Genomic DNA, 23,431 nt, shown 5'->3' on the forward strand with positions numbered 1-23,431 from the left:
CAAGCTTTAACAACATCTTCAGCGAACGGAATGGGTGGATTTTTTTTACTTGTGAAGGACCCAACGTCGCTCAAGTCTGTGGATAGAGTTTCAATTTATGTCAAATCACGTATGTCTACTGATATAGATATGTCACATTGTAATGAAATAAGAGGAACATAGAAGAAGAAGTTGATAAAATAAATAAAGGAGCCTTTTTTTTAGCCAAGAATGATACCGAACACCAAGACGTGAATATTGTTACCTGTATTAAGACTACACCTGGACTATCCAGGAACCTCCTAAACCAATAAACGAGACATTTTAAGAGGAGGAAATCGAAACCGATTTTTTCTTTCTTGGAAAGACCGTGAGGGTAAACTGCATAGCGACACTCTGACGAGAACTTAAAACATTTTTCTATAAACTAGAAACTGAACAAGAATGTGATACTACAGTGCTTTCTGCGTTATTCAATTTCTGTGTTCGAAATTTGTTTTGGGCTAATTCAATCACACATGTTTCCGGATAAGAAAAACAAATCAAAGCTCGACAAGGTGTCGGGAAATAATATCATGTAACGTCAGTGGTTACCGTTAAAAGTGAACGTAGAAAGCTCCTGTGAACTGCCAACCAACAAAAAAAGACCTAATATATAAATACAGAAAAATAGTTGACCTTCGGACCAGCTTCGGAGGCTGCTCTGAGGGTTAATGGTCTGTCGACGTCTCGACCCTAGGAGAGAGTCTTTATAGCTAAACAAAACCGCGTGGTGAAACACCACGACGTTTCGATCAGTAACCCCTGACTGTCTCTAACAGAAAGCTGATGAATGTAGGGTGCATTCGAATGGCTTCCTTGTGTCGACCCGGTGGTGCTCGACTCGGGTAAAGCCCCTGACAAGAGCTAATCGAACGATCACTCACCCTCTCGTGGTGACGCCATGCACCTCGGGTCACCCCCATGTGACCCACTCCACAAGCAGGGCATATGGGGCTGACCCGGGTGAGCCCCTGGAATGACGTCAAAGCTGTTTGAACGTACCGGGGGGCAGACCCGGTTCGACCCAGGGCAGCTAAGCGAACGCATTCCTAAATGGACGACTTCGTGCAGAAAAGACAGACACTGACACCTACAACTGTATACCGATACAATAAATCGTTTGCATTTAATATCGACTCGTTTTATTTATTAATGTTGAAGAAATTTCCCCAAACTTAACGTGGACGTGATGTGCAATTGTATTAATAAAACACTGATATAATTGTGGCCTATTGATTATTATTATTATCTGACTAGTTTGCCCAACTGCTTCCCCAAAATGAAACATAGAAAACATGAAAGCATAAACCCAAGTTGATACTTTAGTAAATGAATCATAGTATACATTTGGTGTAATAATTATTTCAAAAAGTCCACTTTACAATAAATACAATTACATCTGTATAGTTTAGTGGTTACTCCCAAATTTTTGATTCTAACATTCTAAATGCTGATTTCTACTTTGGAAAGATCTGAAACTTAATTCACATTTATAAGGGTTAATTGTTTGATTAGAACGGTTTCGTATTTACGATAATCAATTGAAATCAATGGTATATCGATCATAATTCGTTAGTCGATTATCTTGACTGTGATCGATACAATGACAAACATTGTGTCTTTTGCTCAATTGGCTTGTTCTTATGTTAACATAAAGGTAGAAAACAAACTTGACAAAACAAAAATCGTGTAAAGTATTCTCTCCAACTCAATATTTTTTAACAAATCCTAAAAACTTCGTAAATTAATGTACACTTTTATTTTCAACTCCAAGTATCGTATCTTGCAAATCTGTTCAGGGGGATGATCTAACAAAAACAAAGGTTCATGTAACATGTCTATCGGTTACTTATGCGTTTGTTTGTTACAGGAAAACAGTCAACAAATAGGCCTCCAAAACAGTATACGGAGCTGAGTATTGGTCAGTTGCGACACGGAGGGACAAGTTTCCGTTGGCCACGTGGCTGCTGGACGCCATTAATTTCGGTTCAAAATGTCGCACAGCCCATTGTGCAGTCTCGTCTGGAACCCAGTATTCACATGCGTTTTCTAACTGCAAGTTGTCGATTGCCAAGTTGTCACTCTCTCAATACGCAGCTCTCCTTGCAGAGTGAGTCTAGCGCCCTCGTGAGTCTATACCCCCTTAATACATATAACTTGGTATTGTGTTAAGATCATTACAATGTTAGTTTATATACAATACTTTTAGGCAGAGAGTTGCACTAGTGGTGTAATGACTTAAAATCATCTACAAGTCAATTACAAGGAACTTCAATGAGCAAAAACAACACAACAAAAAACAGTAACCAACAACAATCAAAATGGCTTAAAATGTACCGACCATGCTTTTGCTGTCAATGTTGAAAGCAAGGCGTGTCAATGGGTAAACATAACAATGTTAAAACATTGTCGTAAACGACTAGTGAATCGAAAATATACGGCAAGTAATTATTGGCTTTAACTGTACTGCCTTTGCAAATAATATACAATATAATGTTTTTTTTCCGCTAGTTGTAAATCGTCTAAATTATTCTCCGATTTGTAGAGTTGTTGACTTAAAGCAAATATTTAGGCAGCGGGTTTTGTAAAGAAATTCTACCAAATGAAGGTATCTTTTTGTTGTCTAGTTTCTGAAACAAAACAAAACATGAAATGACATTAGAACAATGCGCATAATAAATTGACAGGTTGACGGTTAGTTTTTAATGTAAACATCTACATTTAAATAGGGTTAAAACAATCGAACGGTTCCAAAAACCAAAGGGTATACTTTGTATTAAAAAAACACAATTCAATCTAATGATTATTCATTACCTAAACTATTTGATGACGTCCAAAACCACAATTCAATCTAATGAAAATCCATAACCAAAAATATTTGATGGCGTCCAAAACAATGATCAATCTAATGAATATTCATTACCTAAACTATTTGATGACGTCCAAAACCACAATTCAATCTAATGAATATTCATTAACCTCAGAATATTTGATGACGTTCAGAACCACAACTCAATCTAATGAATGTTCATTACCTCAAAATATTATTTAATGATGTCAAAACCACAATTCAACCTACTGATCAGTCTAATGAATATTCGTTACCTCAAATATTGAATGACGTCCTCCAATCTTGCTTCCTCATCGGCTGCATCATCTCTCTTGAACTCGCCTTCTATTCCTGACTCGGGTACATCTTCCCAATCTCTCTTATGTCCAGCTAGATAAGAACAACGTTTTAATAAAATATTACAATCATGCATAATATGCAAATTTATGCAAATGTATGCAAAAAGGCTGATGGTCGCTTAAAGGAGCAATGTTTTGGAAACATTGTCCAAATACGTTTGAACCAGATGCTTGAATGATAGCAATAAGGCTTGCAATGCAAATAATTATGCAAATGTATTCGAATTGAATGATAATCGCTTAAAAGAGCAATGTTTTGGAACATTTGTACCGATATATTATGAATCAGATGCTTGAATACTTGTCTTATATTAATGCATTGAGTTGTGATAAAAACGTGTTAACCATTGGGCCTACCAAGTGTGCATTGGGCACCGTACCATGACATTTTAACGGTGTCTGTCATGTTTAAAGCCCGCCCTCTGTTGAGGTATACGAATGTAAGATTGTGGATTGTGTCTTCGCCAGGTCACCGGAGTGCCTCCTACAAGCCGAGATTGGCTGACGTACGCACATGCGCATTAGACCACCCCGACTTTATACCCCACCCCATCATGTTTACGAAAGATTCGATTCAAGATCTATTGTGTTATTCAACTGCAAAAATGTCAATTATTTGCTTTGCATTAAAATTAAGGCTCGTTCGCAACTTTCTTCGATAGCAACTTTGGTTCTAAAAGAGAGGCGCCTTTCTATCTCGAAACACAACTAATTGTGACGCAGTGATAAATGCCTACATCGTCTTATGTTCGTGGTACTTATTCGTCTTGTCTTAAGAAACCTAGCATGATTTGGGTATGCTTTGCTAAATGCTGGTTAGGAATTAACAGTTTGAATGGACATAGAACAGAACAACTTAAGTAATGAGACGTTGAAGAAAGATACAAAACGAGAAAACAAACTGTACAGGAGCAGAAAAGAGTTTTGGAAGCAGATAAAGGTCGATCCGAAATCAATGGCTTTGACTTTGATTATAAACAAAACTGTTATATAGTATATTACACAGGGTTTCCGTTGAAGCCACAAGCAGTAGCCGGAGTCACCGACTAAAGCTGTAGCCAAAGCCGTTTGACTTGGATGCGACTTGAGACATAGCCATTAACAGAAACAACACATAAAAACAGAGTGTGAAAAATCAGAGTACGAAACCTCAGAGTGTGAATTATTAAAGGAACACGTTGCCTTGGATCGGTCGAGTTGGTCTTTGAAAAGCGTCTGTAACCGTTTGTTATAAAATGCACGGTTAGAAAGATGTTTAAAAAGTAGAATACAATGATCCACACACATTTGCCTAGAAATTGCGTGGTTTTCCTTTTACTCAGTGCGAACTAACACGGTGGGCCATTTAATTTGACTCCCATAACGGTCGGCCATTTATGGGAGTCAACTTTTGACTCTCATAAATGATCGACCGTGTTTGTCGACGAGGTAAAAGGAAAACCACGCAATTTCGAGTGATGCTTGTGTGGATCATTATATTCTACTTTAAAAATCTTTCTAATCATATGCATTTTATAAAAAACGGTTACAAACGCTCTTCAAAGACCAACTTGACCGAGCCAAAGCAACGTGTTCCTTTAAAGTATGAACAGAAATACTTGAAGACACATCTGCGTAGGAAATCATGAGAAAATTAACTTCAAACACAATAGTTGAAATAATTATTAGAGAGTATAAAAAAAATTCTTTACAATCTAAAAAATGATATAATTCAAATTATACACAGGTATCTGAAATACAAAAGTAAAATAATATGTCAGAATGAATTTTAGAAAACACGGTGGAAATATTACAATAATGATTACTTATTACTTGTTAATATTTACATACTATTGTCAGAATCTGTCCCAAGAACACACATAGAAGATCAAAGGTAAAACAAAGAGATTAGAGAGTTAGTAATACACAAGAAATGAAATAATAAACCTACACACCAAAAAGTAACATATAAATTTAATAGATTCAGTTTTTCCCGAGATGCATGTTTTCGTTTCTGCAACGTGTTTGATTTAGTTCAAAATTCGTATTAAAAGGTAGAGACGTCGTTTTTGTATGTCAAAAACTTACCATAATTACCTTCTTTATATAAAGTAAACATTTCGGGAAAACAATCAGTCCGCAATTTCTGTTCGCAGTTTCTATCAAACCACGACCCTACCTTAAGGAATTGACCCTAAAGGCTTGTGAAACTTATACTACAACTAAAATGACTGCAAACTGATCAGAATGAAAATAAAATTTGCGATGTTATTTGGATCAACTCGTGACAAAAAATAAACCCATTTGAACGTTGTACAAGTAGGTTCCTTTGATAATGTATTTCAGCGTACTTCGAAAGAGACAAACTCGAATTGAACATAGATAGAATACAAAGAATAAGATGATAGAAAGTTTGAAAGTTACATAGACTAAATCTAGGGAAGAGAATAGTCTACAAAACACAGTTTTAAGAATAGGAAATACAATAATATTTAGAAAATAGTGTTGATCCAATGCACCAGTGTCAAACTATGATTTGATGACGTATGGTGAACTGGTTCAAAGAAAATAGAGAAGAGAGATACAAGTCATTGAAGAACATTTTTTTGGGGAAAGTATAAACTGAAATAAACTAATTATACTTTATAAATTATAGAAGTAAAACTCATCTGAGGGTAAAAGAAAATATCATAAATAAATCTGGATATTCGTTAACACAAATGGGTTTCACTACTCTTTAGAAGTTGGGAGGTCAAGAGGGTGGTTTGAGTTGGGTGATTTGCAATATAGTGCGCCACCAAGTGCTGACCCTTGGAAAGTTTCCCCCTAAAACGGGCATAAGGTACGGAGATCACATTTTTTTCGTTTTTTTTTCCAGAATATTTTTTGGTATAAAGGATAGGCCTAATTTTGTTTAGTGTTTTACTACTGTCCTGTGGATTGTGATGCTTATTACACGCAACACATAAACATTTCATTTTTAAGCACACAAATAAAAGTCAAGATTTCGCAGGAAAAGTGATCACCGTAAATTAAGAAACTTCTTGCTCGGACAAACGCTCGGTGGTGCTCTAAGTTGCGAATTCAACACAGTTAAGGCACAGTTGTTCATCTTGAAATGTTTGGACTTTGGAAATTTGAGGAAAGCAGACTAAGTGTATTTTACCGCTTTTAAAAAACACTGTACCGTGGTTCAGAGTTGAACCAGATGTTTCAGGAGGCTTGACCATTTTGAGGGCGAGTCTGACCCTGACAGGAATCTGTATCAGTTTAACCTATTTTGGGTCTTTTTTACACATATTCGGGGTCAAACTTACCCAGAGTGGAGTCAGGACATACTGATCCAGATCCGGGTCAATTCTAACCCAGATGTAGATCTGACCATGCGCACCTGTCAGGTAACAAATTATTTATCTGGTGCTGCCACCTAGTGTCACAACAATTCTCACTTTGAAGTGAATATTTTATCACAATTATTGTGGGTACAGCGTGTAAGCTTTCACACGGTACGAAGATTTGAGGTAAGTTGATGATCATTGTTTTAAACATCCCTCTCTCAGACAAACTCTGGGTGGCGCCCTTTTTTATCTAAGTGTTCAACTGTGCCTTTACAGTGCTGATCAGAACTAAATGTACACACTTTACCACCCACACTTACCACCTTTGTAGGGCATTCGTCTACTGCCCCATCTGCGGAATACCTGCCCCTCTTCCGTTAGATCATCTGTTTTTTTTTTTCATAATTGAATATTTTAGGGTTGGAGTTGGAAGCGGGGTAAACAAACAATCAGTCAAAACAGGCCAGCCATTACGTCATTAAAACATTATAAAGATTAAAGTATAGGCCTATAACCGACATTTCTAGACGCGAGGGTGCGCCATACAAAGTATCAGTGTCTGTAACTGGCTTTCATCAGTCCTAGTTCCTCATCCAAAGGCATTGTGATGATCCGACGTATGCAAATGCAAATGAACATCGAACATCCCCTCCTCTAACAACCGTGTATGCTGCCACCTAGCGTTTAGAAATGTTTACTCGAAAATATTGTAAGCCTACAAGGAGTAAAGGTTTATAAAGAGGACGACAAATTTCATATATCATAAAAAACATTGATTTCTTTCTCTGCAATCCTTACACTAGAAAATCAGACAACAACGATCAGTTGACAAACGAACAGAGGATAACACAAATTGAAAACCTTTTATCCAGAGAAATAATTATATAATTGTCTCGCCAAAAGGAAGGCGGAACCCAATTAAGTTAGAACCCAATGAAATTTGAACACAAGTTGGAACCCAAATAAGTTGGAACCCAAATCAGTTGGAACCCAATTGAGTTGGAACCCAATTGAGTTGGAACCCACCAAATTTGGAACCTTAATTTGGAACCTAGTGAAGTAAACCCATTGTAGTTGGGGCCTGAAATAAACCAGAACAATGAAGTTGGGGCCTGAAATAAACCAGAACCCATTGAAGTTGGAACAAAAGGAAGTCACCAAAGACGACTCTTTGAACCTTATAATTTGACTCGTACAATGTTCGTACATGTATTTCGTCTCCGTGAGATCGTATCCCGGTAACCTAACACCTTTGTTTACGTAAAGTCCACTTGACGGTTATTTGAATAAGTGGTGTGACACCACTAGAGCCCCGTGATTCCCCGTCAAAGATAATCTATAAATATTAATAGCATATTAAAGTAGCTGCCATTTTAATTACAGTGAATCAGCAGTGAAATATTTGAGTTAGCCACAAGCTATTATTGAGAACTTCCTAGAAAAAAATCCCCTATATTTAGTTACACTCAAGATTTGACGCGAACAGTTATATAGTAAACAGTTTATTTGCAATGTGCCAATACGCGACAGACTGTCTACCCGTACAACATGGTCACACTTCAAAACCTGATGGTGTGAAAATAGTGCATAGTGACCTACGAGGAAACAGAAAATAGCAATTGTTTTTACCGTATGCCCGTGGTGCGCGTCCATGGGGTCTGCTTGCCGTGCGAAGTCGTCCGCCCCACCGGGACGGTCTCTGGAAGTGCCCAAAGTCATCTGCAATTCGGGAAAGGAACAAAGTCTTGTCAGAAATCTCACCTGATCACCAGTCCTCCCGATCGCATAAAGAGTGTTTGTGGTATCTTTTTGCTTTACCTTTTTTTTTACGCTGGGGTCCCGCAGGGATGAGAGGGGAAAAACAGTGAGCAAAAAAAGAGTGGAAAAAAAAACCCCTTGGATATGTTACGGTTGATTAAATGTAAACAAGGAATTAAACAGTGTTAAAAATACGTAATTGTGAGAATTGTCGGGAGTGACACTTTAAATTTTAGCTGTGATAATGAGTTATTGGCCATGGGAGCAATCGCCCGCTTCGACCGAGCAGTCATCCCCACAAAGGTGTCAAGATAAAGAATGGTTTCTGACATTGGTCTAACGTCTTGACGGTAGACTTGCCCGCTATTATAGGGTAACACCACGTGTGTTTTCTGCAGAGAGACTGGGGGAAAAGTACTCGTTAAAAAGGTCTTCAGCAATAATCCATTAAGATTGGAAAAGTGTCTGGTAGAATGACGTGCATAAAACCTAACTTGGTAACGAGTAATGGGGAGCTGCTGATAGTAAAAAAAACATTGTGATATAAACGGCTCCCTCTGAAATGACATAGTTTACGAGAAAGAAGTAATTTTCCGCGAATTTGATTTCGATACTTCAGATTTAGAATTTGAGGTCTCATTATCAAGCATCTGAAAGCACACAACTTCGTGTGACAAGGGTGTTTTTTCTGTCATTATTATCTCGCCACTTCGACGACCGATAGAGCACATATTTTCACATGCTTGTTTGAAGACTGTGAGAAGACTGGTCTTTGACAATTACCAATAGTGTCCAGTGTCTTTAAATTCCTCAGATCGTTGAGACAGTAGCTATGCCGCATGATAAGGGGCAGTTGCTTTTGCGTTGTTACGGAAGAGACGGTGACACCTATAAACAATTCTGAATGGATGTGTATGGCACAATCATGGTACCCGGGTTTGCTCATCTGTAGGTTGCTATAGAAAAGTTTGCCCCGAACCATTTGACATAGCAACTGTGTCTGTATAGAGTCTGAGGAATTCAAGTGAAAGTACATTGTGACTAAGCAAGTCTTTGTACCCCACAGTAGTCAAACCTAAATCGCAACAATTGTGCCACATAAAATTTGAGCTTAAAAGAGTATCTTATTTTTATTCTTAATCATCTGTTCAGACGCTCAGAACGTGAATAACGCCGGAAACACAGTTCTTTTAATACCCGAAATACAATCTCCCTTCCGAACACACCCAATGGGTCCAGAATGTAGAATTTTGTAACGGGGCTGCCTTGAAGGTTGCAGGCACAATTTATGCCCAAAGTATGCCCAAAACTTGAGATTTTAAACAAAACTTACGGAATATTCTGTTGCCAGGTAACCACGCTGAGTTCGATCTGGATGGTTCCTGGTAGTAAAAAACATTGAAATAATTATTTAAGTGTTTTTTGTTGTTGTTGTTAAACGAAAAAAAGAAGTTAAGTAAATGATGACGTACATTTCTGTGAAGTTGTATTACTTCAATACCAATTTTGTGTGTGAAGTCACTTACCTCAACGGCTTCATCTGCGCATGACTGTGAAAATAAATCTAAAACGAGGACGAATACTAGTGCACATAGAACGCACGTCGCTTTCATGATCTGCAACATAAAAAGAAGCAAAACGAACTACAAGTTAAAAACAAGTTTTTATAATTAAGTCAGTCATGAGTGGAGTATTAATCATACTGTATTTATATAATTTGTGTCTTCTTTGCATTTTTTGTTTTACATTTAATTTTGTTGTCGTTATCTCCAGAGAGCTCGAGGTGCACTCCAATTTCCAAAATGTTTGCCTTTTTGATTTTTAACATTGGCTGAATAAATAAATTGTAATTCTAATTGTAGATTTTGATTGTAGATGTCGATTTTGCATAGTTTCGATTTACTGTTTCCGTTTTGATCCCGTCCCCTTCTGTATTTTTTAAGTTAAAAAGTCACATTAAGAATGCATCTTGTTTCTTGTGTACGGAATCTAACGAAACAATCGAGAGATGCTAACTGCAACTTAAAAGGCAGTGGACACTATTGGTAATTGTCAAAAGACTAGCCTTCACAGTTGGTGTATCTCAACATATGCATAAAATAACAAACCTGTGAAAATTTGAGCTCAATCGGTCATCAAACATGGGAGATAATAATGAAAGAAAAAACACCCTTGTCACACGGAGTTGTGCGCTTTCAGATGCTTGATTTCGTGACCTCAAAAAAATTCTAAATCTGAGGTCTCGAAATCAAATTCGTGGAAAATTACTTCTTTCTCGAAAACTACATCACTTCAGAGGGAACAGTTTCTCACAATGTTTTATACTATCAGCCTCTCCCCATTACTCGTCACCAAGTGAGGTTTTATGCTAATAATTATTTTGAGTGATTACCAAAAGTGTCCACTACCTTTAAAGGGTACCGTATTTACAAGACTGGATCTGACCTTCCCACATTACAAGATTCAGAATGTATTAAACGTCGGTTACACCACACAGTCTAAAGTTACAAAAGCTACTCTCTTTTTTGTTTAATTAGAAATCCTCGGCCGTCACTTGAAGTTTACACGAGTACAACCCGAAGGTTTATTCAAGGGAATTGCATTAACGCTTTTCCCCTCTCCGATCCAATGTTCTCCTTTAATTAGGTCAGTTCATTCGTCCACGGTGTTTTAAGTGTTAATGTCAGCTCGTTCAATTTCCATTGGCACACACAGGCGTCATCGCTCTGCAATGTTTCCTTCCGTCGTCCCTAACACCTTTTGTTTTCAGCGATATCTTTTCCCATCAATTGAGTAAATGATTAAAACCCGACTGATGTATTTGTTTAGGATATCGTAGTGTGTGGTTTCTGTGTTCAGATTAGACAGAGGTTTATGTTGGGTTTTGGAGGGGAGTGTAGTTCTCGATAAACTAGTTTGCCCTGTTTTGACTTTGGATTCTTTTACTTATTCTTTGACAGCGTATCTGATAGAAGTTTCACCAGCACCAGAATTGTGTTGCCAAAAGACCAAACCACAAAGTTATTGAGTACTCTAAAGTTACCTAGAATAGAAACTGATAACAAGTTGTAAAACCAATAGTTTGTGACAAGAAGCAAGAAGAGATGAGACAAATAACTATCAGCATAGAGTAACTTACTCTATGCTATTAGTCTATGATGAAAACATCATAACTTCTGGTTGTGAAGTCAATGACTCCCAGTAAAGCAAACATAATCAATGTACTAGCCAAGAACCCAAATGGAGAGAAGACAAGGAAGGCAGTTTCAGTTTTAGAAAATAAACCTACACTTTACGATTTTTAGATTATAAATTAAGTTTATTAATATTGATGTAAGAAAGAGCACATAGAAATGTACACACTTAGCTTAGACAAAACTAGGGGATAAACACAACTGACTATTTTTTTCTCATACATGTTTTTTTTTTTCAGGCGGGATTTGAACCGAGTCCCAGACACTCAACAAACTATAGGGATACGCGTTGATTTTGATTCTGGGTCCTTCGTAAGGGCCTGGCCCTTGGGTCAGAATAACACCCAATTTTTAATCTGTGATAAATTGAACCCCCTTTTTCCGGACTAACTGACCCTAAAAAGCGAGGGGCCCCAGACTTGACTCAAGTCCCAATCCCGCGAGAGTCCCTTTAATTTCAAGTCCCATCCCCTAACGTCAGAAAACTAAGCACAACCTAGTCTCATTCTCGGGGCCGCAATAGCTACGTTTTGAAGGCGGATATGCTTTATAGGGACATCTCGCACGAGAACGGGACTTGAATCAAGTCTACAACAATGTTGTCTGTGAGGACACTCAATGCTACACGGCTGCTCGTTGGTGAGATATGCTTAGGGACTTCTTGCAATTGAACGGGACTTGAATCAAGTCTGACACTTCTGCACCCAGAATCGACCTGAGAGTTGGTATTAAATGATGGCGCTGTCCCAACTCATTGACACACCAAGTCTGATGATTTGAGATACATAAAAGTGTAAAGATACGTTTACATGTTTTATGGGTAGGGATCTGTGAATGGATATTATGTTGGTATTTTTTGACATATTGGCAGGGGCACTTGACTCAGAGGACAATATGAACCAGTTGACATATTAATGAGTCAAAGATAAAGCATTTTTTTACGTCAATGTTCAAACTTACGCTAAAGGGGACAAGAAAATATTATGAAATATTTCGAAAAAAACCCAACATGTTTCGTACTGGAGTGGTTAAAGGTACCAGACCAAGCTCTCGTGTTTCTGATCAGCACTTGTGTCATTGAGCAAGATACTTTACCATAACTGCTTCGACCTTCGGATGGGACAATAGGAGCTTGTCAGAAGTCAATTTTTGCGAAATTATTTGTTGCGAATTTGTGACGTCAAAATTAAAATCGCATTCGCATTAGTAGGAAGTATAAATCGTAACCCATGTGTTTACAGGTTTCCCCAGGCTTGCAAACTACGGTGTTTATAAAGCCATTGGACACTTTCGGTAAACAGTATTGTCCAAAGGCCCACACTTCGTGTATCACAACTTATTTATAAAATAACAAACCTGTGAAAATTTAGGCTCAATCGGTCATCGGAGTCGGGAGAAAATAACGGGAAAACCCACCCTTATTTCCGCACGTATCGCCGTGTCATGACATGTGTTTAAAATACATCAGTAATTCTCGATAACGAGAATAGATAATTACTGTTTTAATGTTTTCTCAAAAAGTAAAGCATTTCATGGAATAATATTTCATGGAATTATATATATTTTTTTCTGTCCCGAAAGTGTATAATGGCATTAAAGGCAGTGGACACTATTGGTAATTACTCAAAATAATTATTAGCATCAAACCTCACTTGGTGACTAGTGATGGGGAGATGGTATAAAACATTGTGAGAAACGGCTCCCTCTAAGTGACATAGTTTTCGAGAAAGGAGTAATTTTCCACGAATTTCGAGACCTCAGATTTAGAATTTGAGGTCTCGAAATCAACCTTCTAAACGCACACAACTTCATGTGACAAGGGTGTTTTTTCTTTCATTAATATCTTGCAACTTCTACTATCGATTGGGTTAAAATTTTCACAGGTTTGTTATTTTATGCATATGTTGAGATAAACCAGGTGAGAAGACTTTAAAGTTCACTTATGAAGCATATTTGGTCCAACTACCAGAAATGTATAATGATATAAATAACCTATGAAAGAGGTCCGGTTGGGATCGAAAGCTTAGGCCATCTACATATAAATAACGGATATATAAGATCGGAAATGCCATACCAAGATATCATGCTGTCCCTTGCCTTTTACCAACAGATTCTTCGGGAAAAGCCCCACTTAAAATGTCACGTGTTCCGTTTCATTCTTCAAAGGTTTTTTTGGTTTGTTTCAGGAGTATAACAAGCGAACAGTGACGGGACGGGCCAAGATAATTTCCCAAGGGAGCTCCATGTCGTAACATCGTCACCTTTTGTAAATAAATTGAAATCAAATGACATACGTTTTAAATCTCACTGGCAGGTGAGACTGTGTGACGAGAGTTTGAGTGATATCTGTACTTCACCGCAGCGCGGCACACAATAACCTTTTCGTCTTGTGTGAGAATGTTGACCCGTATTCATCCTACGCGGATAGATTTTTGGTGAGAAACGTTACGTGTGTAATACAATAGGCAAAACCATCGTGTATATACCTGATTCCCATCTTCAAAGACCTGCTAAAGCACAACAAATAGCGAAGCCCAACAAAATCATGCGAACCAGAGTATGGTTTTCAACTAAACTACCCTGTCAAAAGGCCACAATGGCCTGAATCCTGCTTATTTCAGTCCCTCAAATGACGTAACCAGCATGAGTGATGACGTCACGGTCTCGTGACGTAATTTTTTTAAAGCACAGGAGAAGGTAATTCATTATTAATATTTATATTATTTTGATTTATCAACAGCATTTAGTAATTTTGTGCCTTTTTAGCGGTTACAACGCGCTTGAAATGGATAAACGAAAAGCACAAGAACACATCCCACCAAATTACCCCCCCCCCCCCCCCTCAACGAACAAAAAACAAAACCCCCAAAACAAACGAGTGAGGTTTCAGTATACTTTTGAGCTGGGAATTGGAAGTCACAGTGGCCAATAAATGAGGAACTTAGTTCCATAGTTAAGGAGCAGTACGGATTCTGTATTTTGCATTTTTGTTTGTTTGAAATTTGCCTTTGACGAATAATCTTCAAGTCAGTATAGTGTGAAGCTATGGATCGTGTGGATAATTAAGAAGAAGCAACATTAATAGTTTACTTGCGGGTACAACCATGTGTAAATCTCTTAGGGCGTGGGTTGGCTCTGAAAAGAGCCGGTTTGGTCTCGACGTTTCGAACTTAACAGTATACTCTGCTCGTCTTCAGGAAGAGTTCTTAAAGTCGAGGCAAACATTAATGCAGACTCTAACGCCATATGGTTCGACTTGCGCCGCCCTTAAATAATATAGGAAGGACATCTGAAATGTAAACCGTACCCACTAATGAGATTGGAATTACTTGGATTTGCTCGATCCCCTACACGTTGTATCATGATCTTCGGGGGTGGTGTAAGGTTCCGGGACGAGGTTCATTAGACCATCGAAAACATTTTATGGACAAATCTTCAAAAAGTGCGAGCCGATCAAGTGCATCGATTTACAAATCCCAGGACGCTAAGGTTATTTGATGGCAATTTCGTATACGTAATGGTCAAAAATTCATTAAAATGAAAAAATTTCTACAAATTTGAAAATCAATCAATCAAAATGTAACATAGCTTTCTTTCCATTGACAGCTGTGCCGGGGTATATCATAATTTGTTTTTAAGATTTCGTATGCGTAATGATAAAAAGAAGGGCCATTAAATGAACAGTTACATTTGGAAACAAAAATCAAAATAAAGGAAACGAATACGTTTCTTTTTAGGACCAGTCTTTTTTAAGAAACCCTATTTATATACCTGGAACACTAAAACAATGAAAAGCAGTTTTACAAAATCCATACAACAACAACCACAACAACCACCAACAGGTCCATGAGATGTGTAGTTTAAAGGCACTGGATACTATATTGGTAATTACTGAAAATAATTGTTAGCATAAAACTTACTTGGTTACAAGCAATGGGGAGCTGTTGATAGTATACAACATTGTGAGAAACGGCTTCCTCTGAGGTAACGTAGTTTTCTGGAAAGATGTAATTTTCCACGAATTTAATCTCGAGACCTCAGATTTAGAATCTGAGGTCCCGAAATCAAGCATCTGAAAGCACGCGATTTTGTGTAACAAGGGTGTTTTTTCTTTCATTATTATCTCGCAACTTCGACGACCAATTGAGCTCAAATGTTCACAGGTTTGTTGTCAAATTCAAATCAACGAATTGCTTCAATTCCTCGCTATGATTTATAGTGATACAAAACAATTAATGTCCCTTAATGCGCATTGATTTTTCCACTTTTAAGATGAGTGTCCGATTTGTGCATTTGTTCACTTTAAAAAATGTGTACATTATTCGACGTTTCGATTGCGGTGAGCAACGTCATTTGGCCCGCGGGGAGGTCAGTATGACACCGTCTTCATATCAGAAGATAGTTTTTTTAAAATAGATATTTGGTGAATAAATCAGGCGATTGCAAATTGCCGGCAAACAAATAAAAATAAAAATGCCCTTTTAAGAACAGCTTAGATATAATAGGATCCGTCTTCACTCGTCCTCCCGATGTCAATTGGTTGACTTCATGCAATGCAAATCTTTTGTCCGATGGTATCTGGTGACAGGGGATAATTTCTTTAAATCCCAACGGCTAGGAGGATGATGTGCTAAAAACAATAAGCCATTGCGTTTTTTCCCCCATGCGTGTGCAAGGCGATACTGTGTTAATAACCTCAAAGGAGCTGACTCGCAAACGAGCGTAATGAAGAATTCTAACACCACGATGAGGTCTACCCGCCGGCTTTACACGTGGAATCCGACCCCGGGGGATTGCTTGGTGTACGGCCGGACGTGCCCGGACTACACATCATAGTTTTTGTGGGAGCAACTTTGAATCACACTTTCCCGCGGTGTAACATATCGATATTAGGTATCTCCTGGGACCCCAAACTTGAATCCATTGAAACGGATTTCCCCCAAATGTCTAACCTCTCAGCGGTCGAGGTACGTCAACACTAACCCTAACCCAGCAGTTAACAAATGTAGTTAGCCCAGATTGTCGATTTTATTGATACCCCACACAAACAGCACAACTAGCACAACTAGCGCCAAAGACAAGAGGGAAAGAAAACAAGAATAACATGTTCTATTTTAGATGTGGGAGGAAAACCTCAAAATAATGGGAAAAACCAACGTAATCAGGAAGGGACTGAAAACCGAATCCACATCCAAGGCTTCAGTCTGAGGTGGGATTCGAACCGGGGTCCACAAAGGTTAACACCTGACTATGTAGTTGACTGCATCATAGCAATACACAAAGTAACAAGCAACGTAGAATTAAGAATTGCCGAAAAACCCTAACACTAACCCTAACCTAACGCAGTTAACAACTAAAGTTAGCCCAGATCACTGGAGAAAGGAATTTGTTATGATGATTAATTGCATTTTAAATAGCAATCTAAAAAAAAAGCACGCAACAAAACAAAGGATAGACAAAACTAACCCAGACACTAACCCTAACCCTAACTCAACAGTAAGCAAACATAGTTAGCCCAGATCAGTGGAGAAACGAGTTTGTTTTAGTAACTGGTTACACTTTAAATAGCAACTATAAATAGCAACAAAATAAGGAACAATGATATCAAATAAAGGACAGACAACACTAACCCTAACACTCTCCCTAACTCGGCAGTAAGCAAACATATAGTTAGCCAAGATCAGTGGAGAAACGAGTTTGTTTTTTGCATGGTTTTAGTAATTGATTACACTTTAAATAGGAACAATGATGTTAAATAAGGGATAGACAAAACTTAACCCAAACACTAACCCTAACTTAGCAGTTTAGCAAACACAGTTAGCCCAGATAAGGGGAGGAATGAGTTTATTTTAGTAATTGAATACACTTTAAATAGCAACACAATAAAGACATGGTATAAAACAAAGGAAATAACAAAGTAACTAACCTTAACACCAGCACTAACCAGTTAGCAAACAAAGCTAGCCCAGATCAGTGGAGAAACGAGTTTGTTTTAGTAATTGAATACACTTTAAAGCCATTGGACCCTTTCGGTAAACAGTATTGTCCAAGGCCCACACATCGTGTATCACAACTTATATATAAAATAACAAACCTGTGAAAATTTGGGCTTAATCGGTCATCGGAGTCGGGAGAAAATAACAGGAAAACCCACCCTTGTATCCGCACGTTTCGCCGTTTCATGACATGTGTTTAAAACAAATCTGTAATTCTCGTTAACGAGAATTGATATTGTTTTACTGTTTTCTCAAAGTAAAGCATTTCATGGAATAATATTTCAAGAGAAGTATTTCACCAGTACCTTCTGTAAACCCTGTAAGTTATTTGTAAATCTGTGAACTTTTTTTTTTTTCTGTACCGAAAGGGTCCAATGGCTTTAAATAGCAACAACAAAAAGGAACAATGATATAAAATAAAGGACAGACAAAACTAACCCTAACACTACCCCTAACCCAGGAGTTAGCAAACATAGTTAGCCCAGATCAGTGGAGACACGAGTTTGTCTTAGTAACTGATTACACTTTAAATAGCAACAAACAACAATGCTATTGAACTAAGGACAGACAAAACTAACCCTAACACTACCCCTAACTCAGCAGTAAGCAAACATAGTTAGCCCAGACAACGGGAGGGATGAATAACTGTATCCAATAATCAATTGAAAAATAATCGATTTGGTTTTCAATTACTAGAAGTGTTTTGAATCCCCTGTGGGACCCTCTACTCCACTAACAAACAATTTCATCGTGTTTGTTATACAGCCCTAAACGACATAATGTAAGAGGTAAACCTCATTGTGAACTTTGATTTTGTCTGAAGAAAGCTTGTCCCAAACCACCTTTTTTCCCCGATAAAAAATGTCCTTTAGCCTTTAGCGGAAAACTGTCAGTAGAAATTTGGATTGGTTTTAAGAATTGATTGCATTTGAAATATAAAAAAGTAAACAAGAGGTGAGACAAAAAAGGAGACGCAAGAGGAGTTAACTTTTTTTTTGCATAACTACTATTCTTGAAGGAATAATAAGAAAATAAAATTAAGGGTAGACAACAGAGGAGTTTTAATATTTTGCTTAATCCGACAGACTCATACTCATTTTGGTTTAGTTGATAGATTAACTATTTCCCCTCAATCATCTGTGCTTAATATTTCTGCTCATCTCATGTAATATTTTGTGTACGTTTTATCTTGAGAGTAGTATGAAATAAGTATTGACCTAAATTAAATTGAATTTGAATTGCATAAATACACGATTAAAGGAATAGTAATGACGAAAAAATCAAAATGGGAAAAGAAGAAGAGGAAGATATAAAAAAAAAACACTGAGGTGGTTCACTTGAAACTCTCTTTATTCTACATTAATCGAGTAAATCACGAATACACTTACCGTCGATCTATTGTCAGTCAACAAAATAAACTAGGGCGCGACATTTGCTCTAAACGATCCCTTTATTACATTTCTGAATAATTCGCGCGTTTGTGAGGTCTTCAAGAGATCCCAATCGTACCCCTGACAAGAACATGTTTTGTGGACACATAAAGAATTCAAAACTGCTAAGGAAAACCATCTTGCTAATTCCAGGTTGATGTGAAGTCATATGTCAAGTTAGCTTCACCCTTAAGAAGTAAGCACTTCCCCAGAGAAATCACCAACACTGGCCTACCTAAAGGCAACCAAACAACTGTGTTTTTACTTGTCACAGAAACATTTAAAGCACTTTCAGTTAAATATTAAAGAAAAAACACTTGACGGTTTACTGAAAATACCTGCCGGTAGGTCCTATAATTTCAAAAGCTATGTAAGATTTGACAATTGCCAAATTTCATTCCCTGTGACCCAAGAGACATGATATTTCTAGGTTGGAATGACAGATTTAAATCCCAATCATTCATTCACTTGCGACACAAGCAGGAGAATGAGAAAACGAGATTAGAAAAAGGAACTCATATTTAATTCACGAGCCCCCCTATCACCCCGGTGTCTATACTCAATTATATTAAGATTTGCTGTGGGTTTTCTTACACCTGAGGAAAAACAGAGAAAAAGGTGAAAAAAAAAAATCAAAATACGAACTACACATGCAGCTTAGCAATGTATTAGATACAAATTGCGACCTCCAGTTTTCCACAGAGGCGCAAACAGCCGTAATATGATAGGCTCTTGAAGATACATTCAACTCAGTCTCTTTTCAAAACGTGTTTCCTTCATACTAACGATGATTTGGATGCAGTAATATCATCTAAAAACAAAATACAATCAGCTAATTCGGTTCTGGCGTCCGTGAACGTCACGATGAACCGTAATGTGTGCGTTTTCATGACGACAGTATTTCGAAATGATGTTGAAATTATAGGCATATTGTTCATAAAATCAAATCAAATAAAATCATAAGCATGTGACGCAACTGATAACTTCAGTATAAATTAAACTTTGAAGTACTCAAGAAAAAACCCAAGAGTTATTACTCTTAAAACAACAACATGTTCTAGTTTTTCTTCTGTCAATAAACTTTCTTCCCGGATTAGAAAACTAGAGTTGATACTTTTCAAACAACAATTTTGTTATAGTTTTTCTTTTGGCAGTAAACTTCTTCCGTGATAAAAAAAAAAAATAAAAAATGAAGAAAAACTTCGAACTATTACTCTTAAAACAACAACTACTTTGGTTTTTCTTTGAGGAAAACACCAAAGCGTTTTAACACTGTCTTGTTTAGAATGCCAGTCTGCAGCATGACAAATGTTATATAAAAAATATGAAAATATAAAACATTCGTCAGCACAAAAGACGCCCACACTTCTTCAATTTTAAACAAAACCTCATATGCGGTAATCAAATTCCATCTTGGAAAAAGACACAGTAAATTGCTCTTGCTCGATCCTCAAGCAACATTGCACTTTTCCTTTTATGATGGGATTTCTTTGGAAGAAAACTCAAAATCCGATAATGATGATGATAAACAAACGAGGGAAAGTCATCGCTTAAGTCCAACCGTATAAGCCTGTCTTTTTTTCTTTATGGGAAGTGGACATAAATAAATCCATTGAGTGAGCTCATGAAACAAATTCAATCAAATAAAATTGTCTGAATCGACGTGAACTTCACGAAAGAAAAGCAAAACGGGGATTTTGTGAATGGTCGTTGCAAGCGATTGTCACAAATTTTTACAAAAGAGTTAAAAGGTGTCCAAATTAAGTTAAAACACTTTTATGATGCTTTGTCTCAAACACTGTTTCCACGCAGTAAGGTGTGCTGAAATTCACTTCGAAATTGTAAGATGACAGCATCGGACAATGGAAAACACTCTAATACCTTCGATAATAATGAATATTATTCTTTGTGTTTTTGTAATTTTGATATGTTTATCAAAATGACATTTTGAGTCAATAGGAATTTGACAATCTGCTACTGCCGAAGTATTATCATCTGAAAATGTCAGATGTGAAATTTAAACAAATTTCAGTGTATCTTGTGTGGTAAATATAAGCATACTGTGAAACCAAATGATTTGCACTATAGTACAAGGCAGTTTTGTGCTGTAAGGCAATTTCAATGGATTTTGTTTGTATGGCATATGGTGAGGTATTAGTGTGTATTAAGTTTGTGGTCACACCAAATCTGTGTAAATTCTTCTCTCAAAAGTTGTTGTATTAATGCATTACATGTGTTTTTACACCACAATTGCATATCTCCTTTTACCTTCTAAAACTAACCCCTCAAATTATTTATAAGAAAATTACCCCAACGGTTCTTTCGACACCCACCATCTGACTCTAAGTGTATTTTTAAGGAATGTTTTTTTTTGTTATTCTATTTTTTAAGACATGGGACCATAATGTAAAAACAGCCTTTGTGCTGATAATTGTATCATGTAAAAATATTTTGAAATAAATCACAAATAAACAAAATCCCAGCGAGATTATTTTCAAAGTGTTCTCGAAAACTATGTTGATCAAATATCTGAAATATTCAGGAAATAAAACAAGAATATGAGAATTAAAACCGGCGATTAGTTTCAGAACCAACTCAACTCATCTAGAGATTATCATTAAAATGGTGTTACCCCAAACCATATCGTATGCAAAGTTTCAAATCCTACTCAAGATTAAGATGGCAATTCTCCAGCGTGCTCGGCATGCATCTTCGCAATTTGATATATTAGAAGTGATACCTCCCAAAAGTCCCGGAGTAATTATTCAGGAATAATGAAGATCTGCAACAACTTCATAACATATTAGGAGAATATTATCGTCAATCAGAAAGTGTAGACCCGGAGGAATTGAAATCTCAGTTTTACTTTTTTCTATGACGAGGAGATACAAAACATGGATGTCAATTAAAGGCAGTGGACACTTTTGGTAATTACTCAAAATAATTATTAGCGTAAAATCTTTCTTGGTGACGAATAATGGGGAGAGGTTGATGGTATAAAACATTGTGAGAAATGGCTCCCTCTGAAGTGCCATAGTTTTTGAGAAAGAAGTAAACGTAAAAGTTCTAAACTTGAGGTCTCGAAATCAACCATCTAAACGCACACAACTTCTTGTGTCAAGGGTGTTATTTCTTTCCTTATTATCTCGCAAGTTCGATGACCGATTGAGCTCAAATTTTCACAGGTTTGTTATTTTATGCATATGTTAAGATACACCAACTGTAAAGGCTAGTCTTTGACAATTACCAATAGTGTCCCCTGCCTTTAACGATGATTACAAATCGGTTTCGGTAAAATGTCAGCATGACACGTGACGCTGGGGAATAAGTATACTATTTTGAATCTATAGGAGCATAAAGTCTTGAAGGCACTGGACACCTTTGGTTATTTTCAAAGACCGGTGTTCTCACTTGGTTTGTCCGGACATGCATAAAAGTAACGCAATGTTAAATACTATTCTACAGCCATTTACAAACAGGTTTAAGAAATGCCCAAGACGCTTCATGTATGTGACGTCATTCGTGGACGGGTGAGATATTTCTTGTTAAGCCACATCAAACATGAATGAAGTAACAGTGGCGTCAATTGTGAAACTGTGAATTTATGGACCTTAGTTTGTGATCAGCATTTACTGAATAAAAAAAGCATTGTTGAAGTGAAATAAATGTACGTACCAAATAAAGACAAAATATGGCATTGCAAGTGAGCTCTGGCCACTATAGTAACAAAAAACATAGCATAACAATTTACTTTTGATACAAGTAATGAGGAGCTGTCGATAGTACAAAACATTGTGAGAAACGGCTTTGTCTGAAGTCACGTAGCTTATAAGAAAGAGGTAATTTCTCACTTAAAATATCAAAAGACTACAGGCCCGAATCCCCTTAAGGCATCTGAAAACACACTGTGCAACAAGGGCCATTTGTTTTAATTAATCACTTGCAACTTCAATGACCAATTTAGTCAAACAAATTATTTACAGATTTGTTATTGATTCTAAAGTTTTGGTTATGACTTATCAATGTATCCATGGTATTGCCCCTGTTTATCTTCAAAGCTTAGTCCAGGAGTACAAAACAACCAGAAATGTGCGATGTTCAAATAAATCCCTTCTGACTCCCCAGTTATCAAACCCAAGTCATACGGTTCTCGCTCTTTCCAATATGCATCAGTTCAGTTATGGAACAGTCTTCCAGAGGTTGTTAAACAGGCTGAGACATCAGAACAACTCAAAACCCGGTTAAAAACATATCTGTACCCACCGACAACAATTGTTAATTTCCTTTTACAGCCCATAGGGATCTCACTGTGATATGCGCTATATAAGAATGGTTTTATTATTCTATTATGCATATTACGTTGGGATACACCTAGTAAGAGTTAATGTTCTAGGATAATTACCAAAGGTGTCCAGTGCATTCAGATTGACAGTTCATTTCACAGACAGGAATCTGAATTAGTTGTTATACAATCACAAGACGCCACACTCGTTCACATTCACACCCGCCCCCTACTCAGAGAAAGT

The 23,431-nt window shown here is 37.2% G+C and overlaps 1 protein-coding gene across 4 annotated transcripts in view; it reads right to left on the reverse strand.

Moving 5' to 3' along the window:
• Window positions 1-1,118: 1,118 nt before the first annotated feature.
• LOC117305111 overlaps window positions 1,119-23,431 on the reverse strand; it is a 31,255-nt gene continuing 8,942 nt past the window's right edge. The window contains exons 2-8 of one of the 4 annotated variants that reach the window (XM_033789859.1): window positions 9,812-9,901; window positions 9,619-9,667; window positions 8,157-8,246; window positions 6,848-6,913; window positions 5,041-5,052; window positions 3,127-3,241; window positions 1,119-2,651 (exon numbers count right to left, since the gene is read on the reverse strand). In XM_033789859.1, coding sequence (XP_033645750.1) covers window positions 2,645-2,651; window positions 3,127-3,241; window positions 5,041-5,052; window positions 6,848-6,913; window positions 8,157-8,246; window positions 9,619-9,667; window positions 9,812-9,898 — 426 coding nt within the window. In that variant the 5' untranslated portion in view covers window positions 9,899-9,901 and the 3' untranslated portion in view covers window positions 1,119-2,644. Of the gene's footprint in view, window positions 2,652-3,122; window positions 3,242-5,040; window positions 5,053-6,847; window positions 6,914-8,156; window positions 8,247-9,618; window positions 9,668-9,811; window positions 9,902-23,431 lie in introns of those variants that run through there. The other 3 variants (XM_033789861.1, XM_033789860.1, XM_033789862.1) reach the window with 3 other exon arrangements.

The sequence above is a fragment of the Asterias rubens genome, chromosome 22 (assembly GCF_902459465.1).
Source record: "Asterias rubens chromosome 22, eAstRub1.3, whole genome shotgun sequence".
In the NCBI taxonomy this organism is placed as follows: domain Eukaryota; kingdom Metazoa; phylum Echinodermata; class Asteroidea; order Forcipulatida; family Asteriidae; genus Asterias; species Asterias rubens.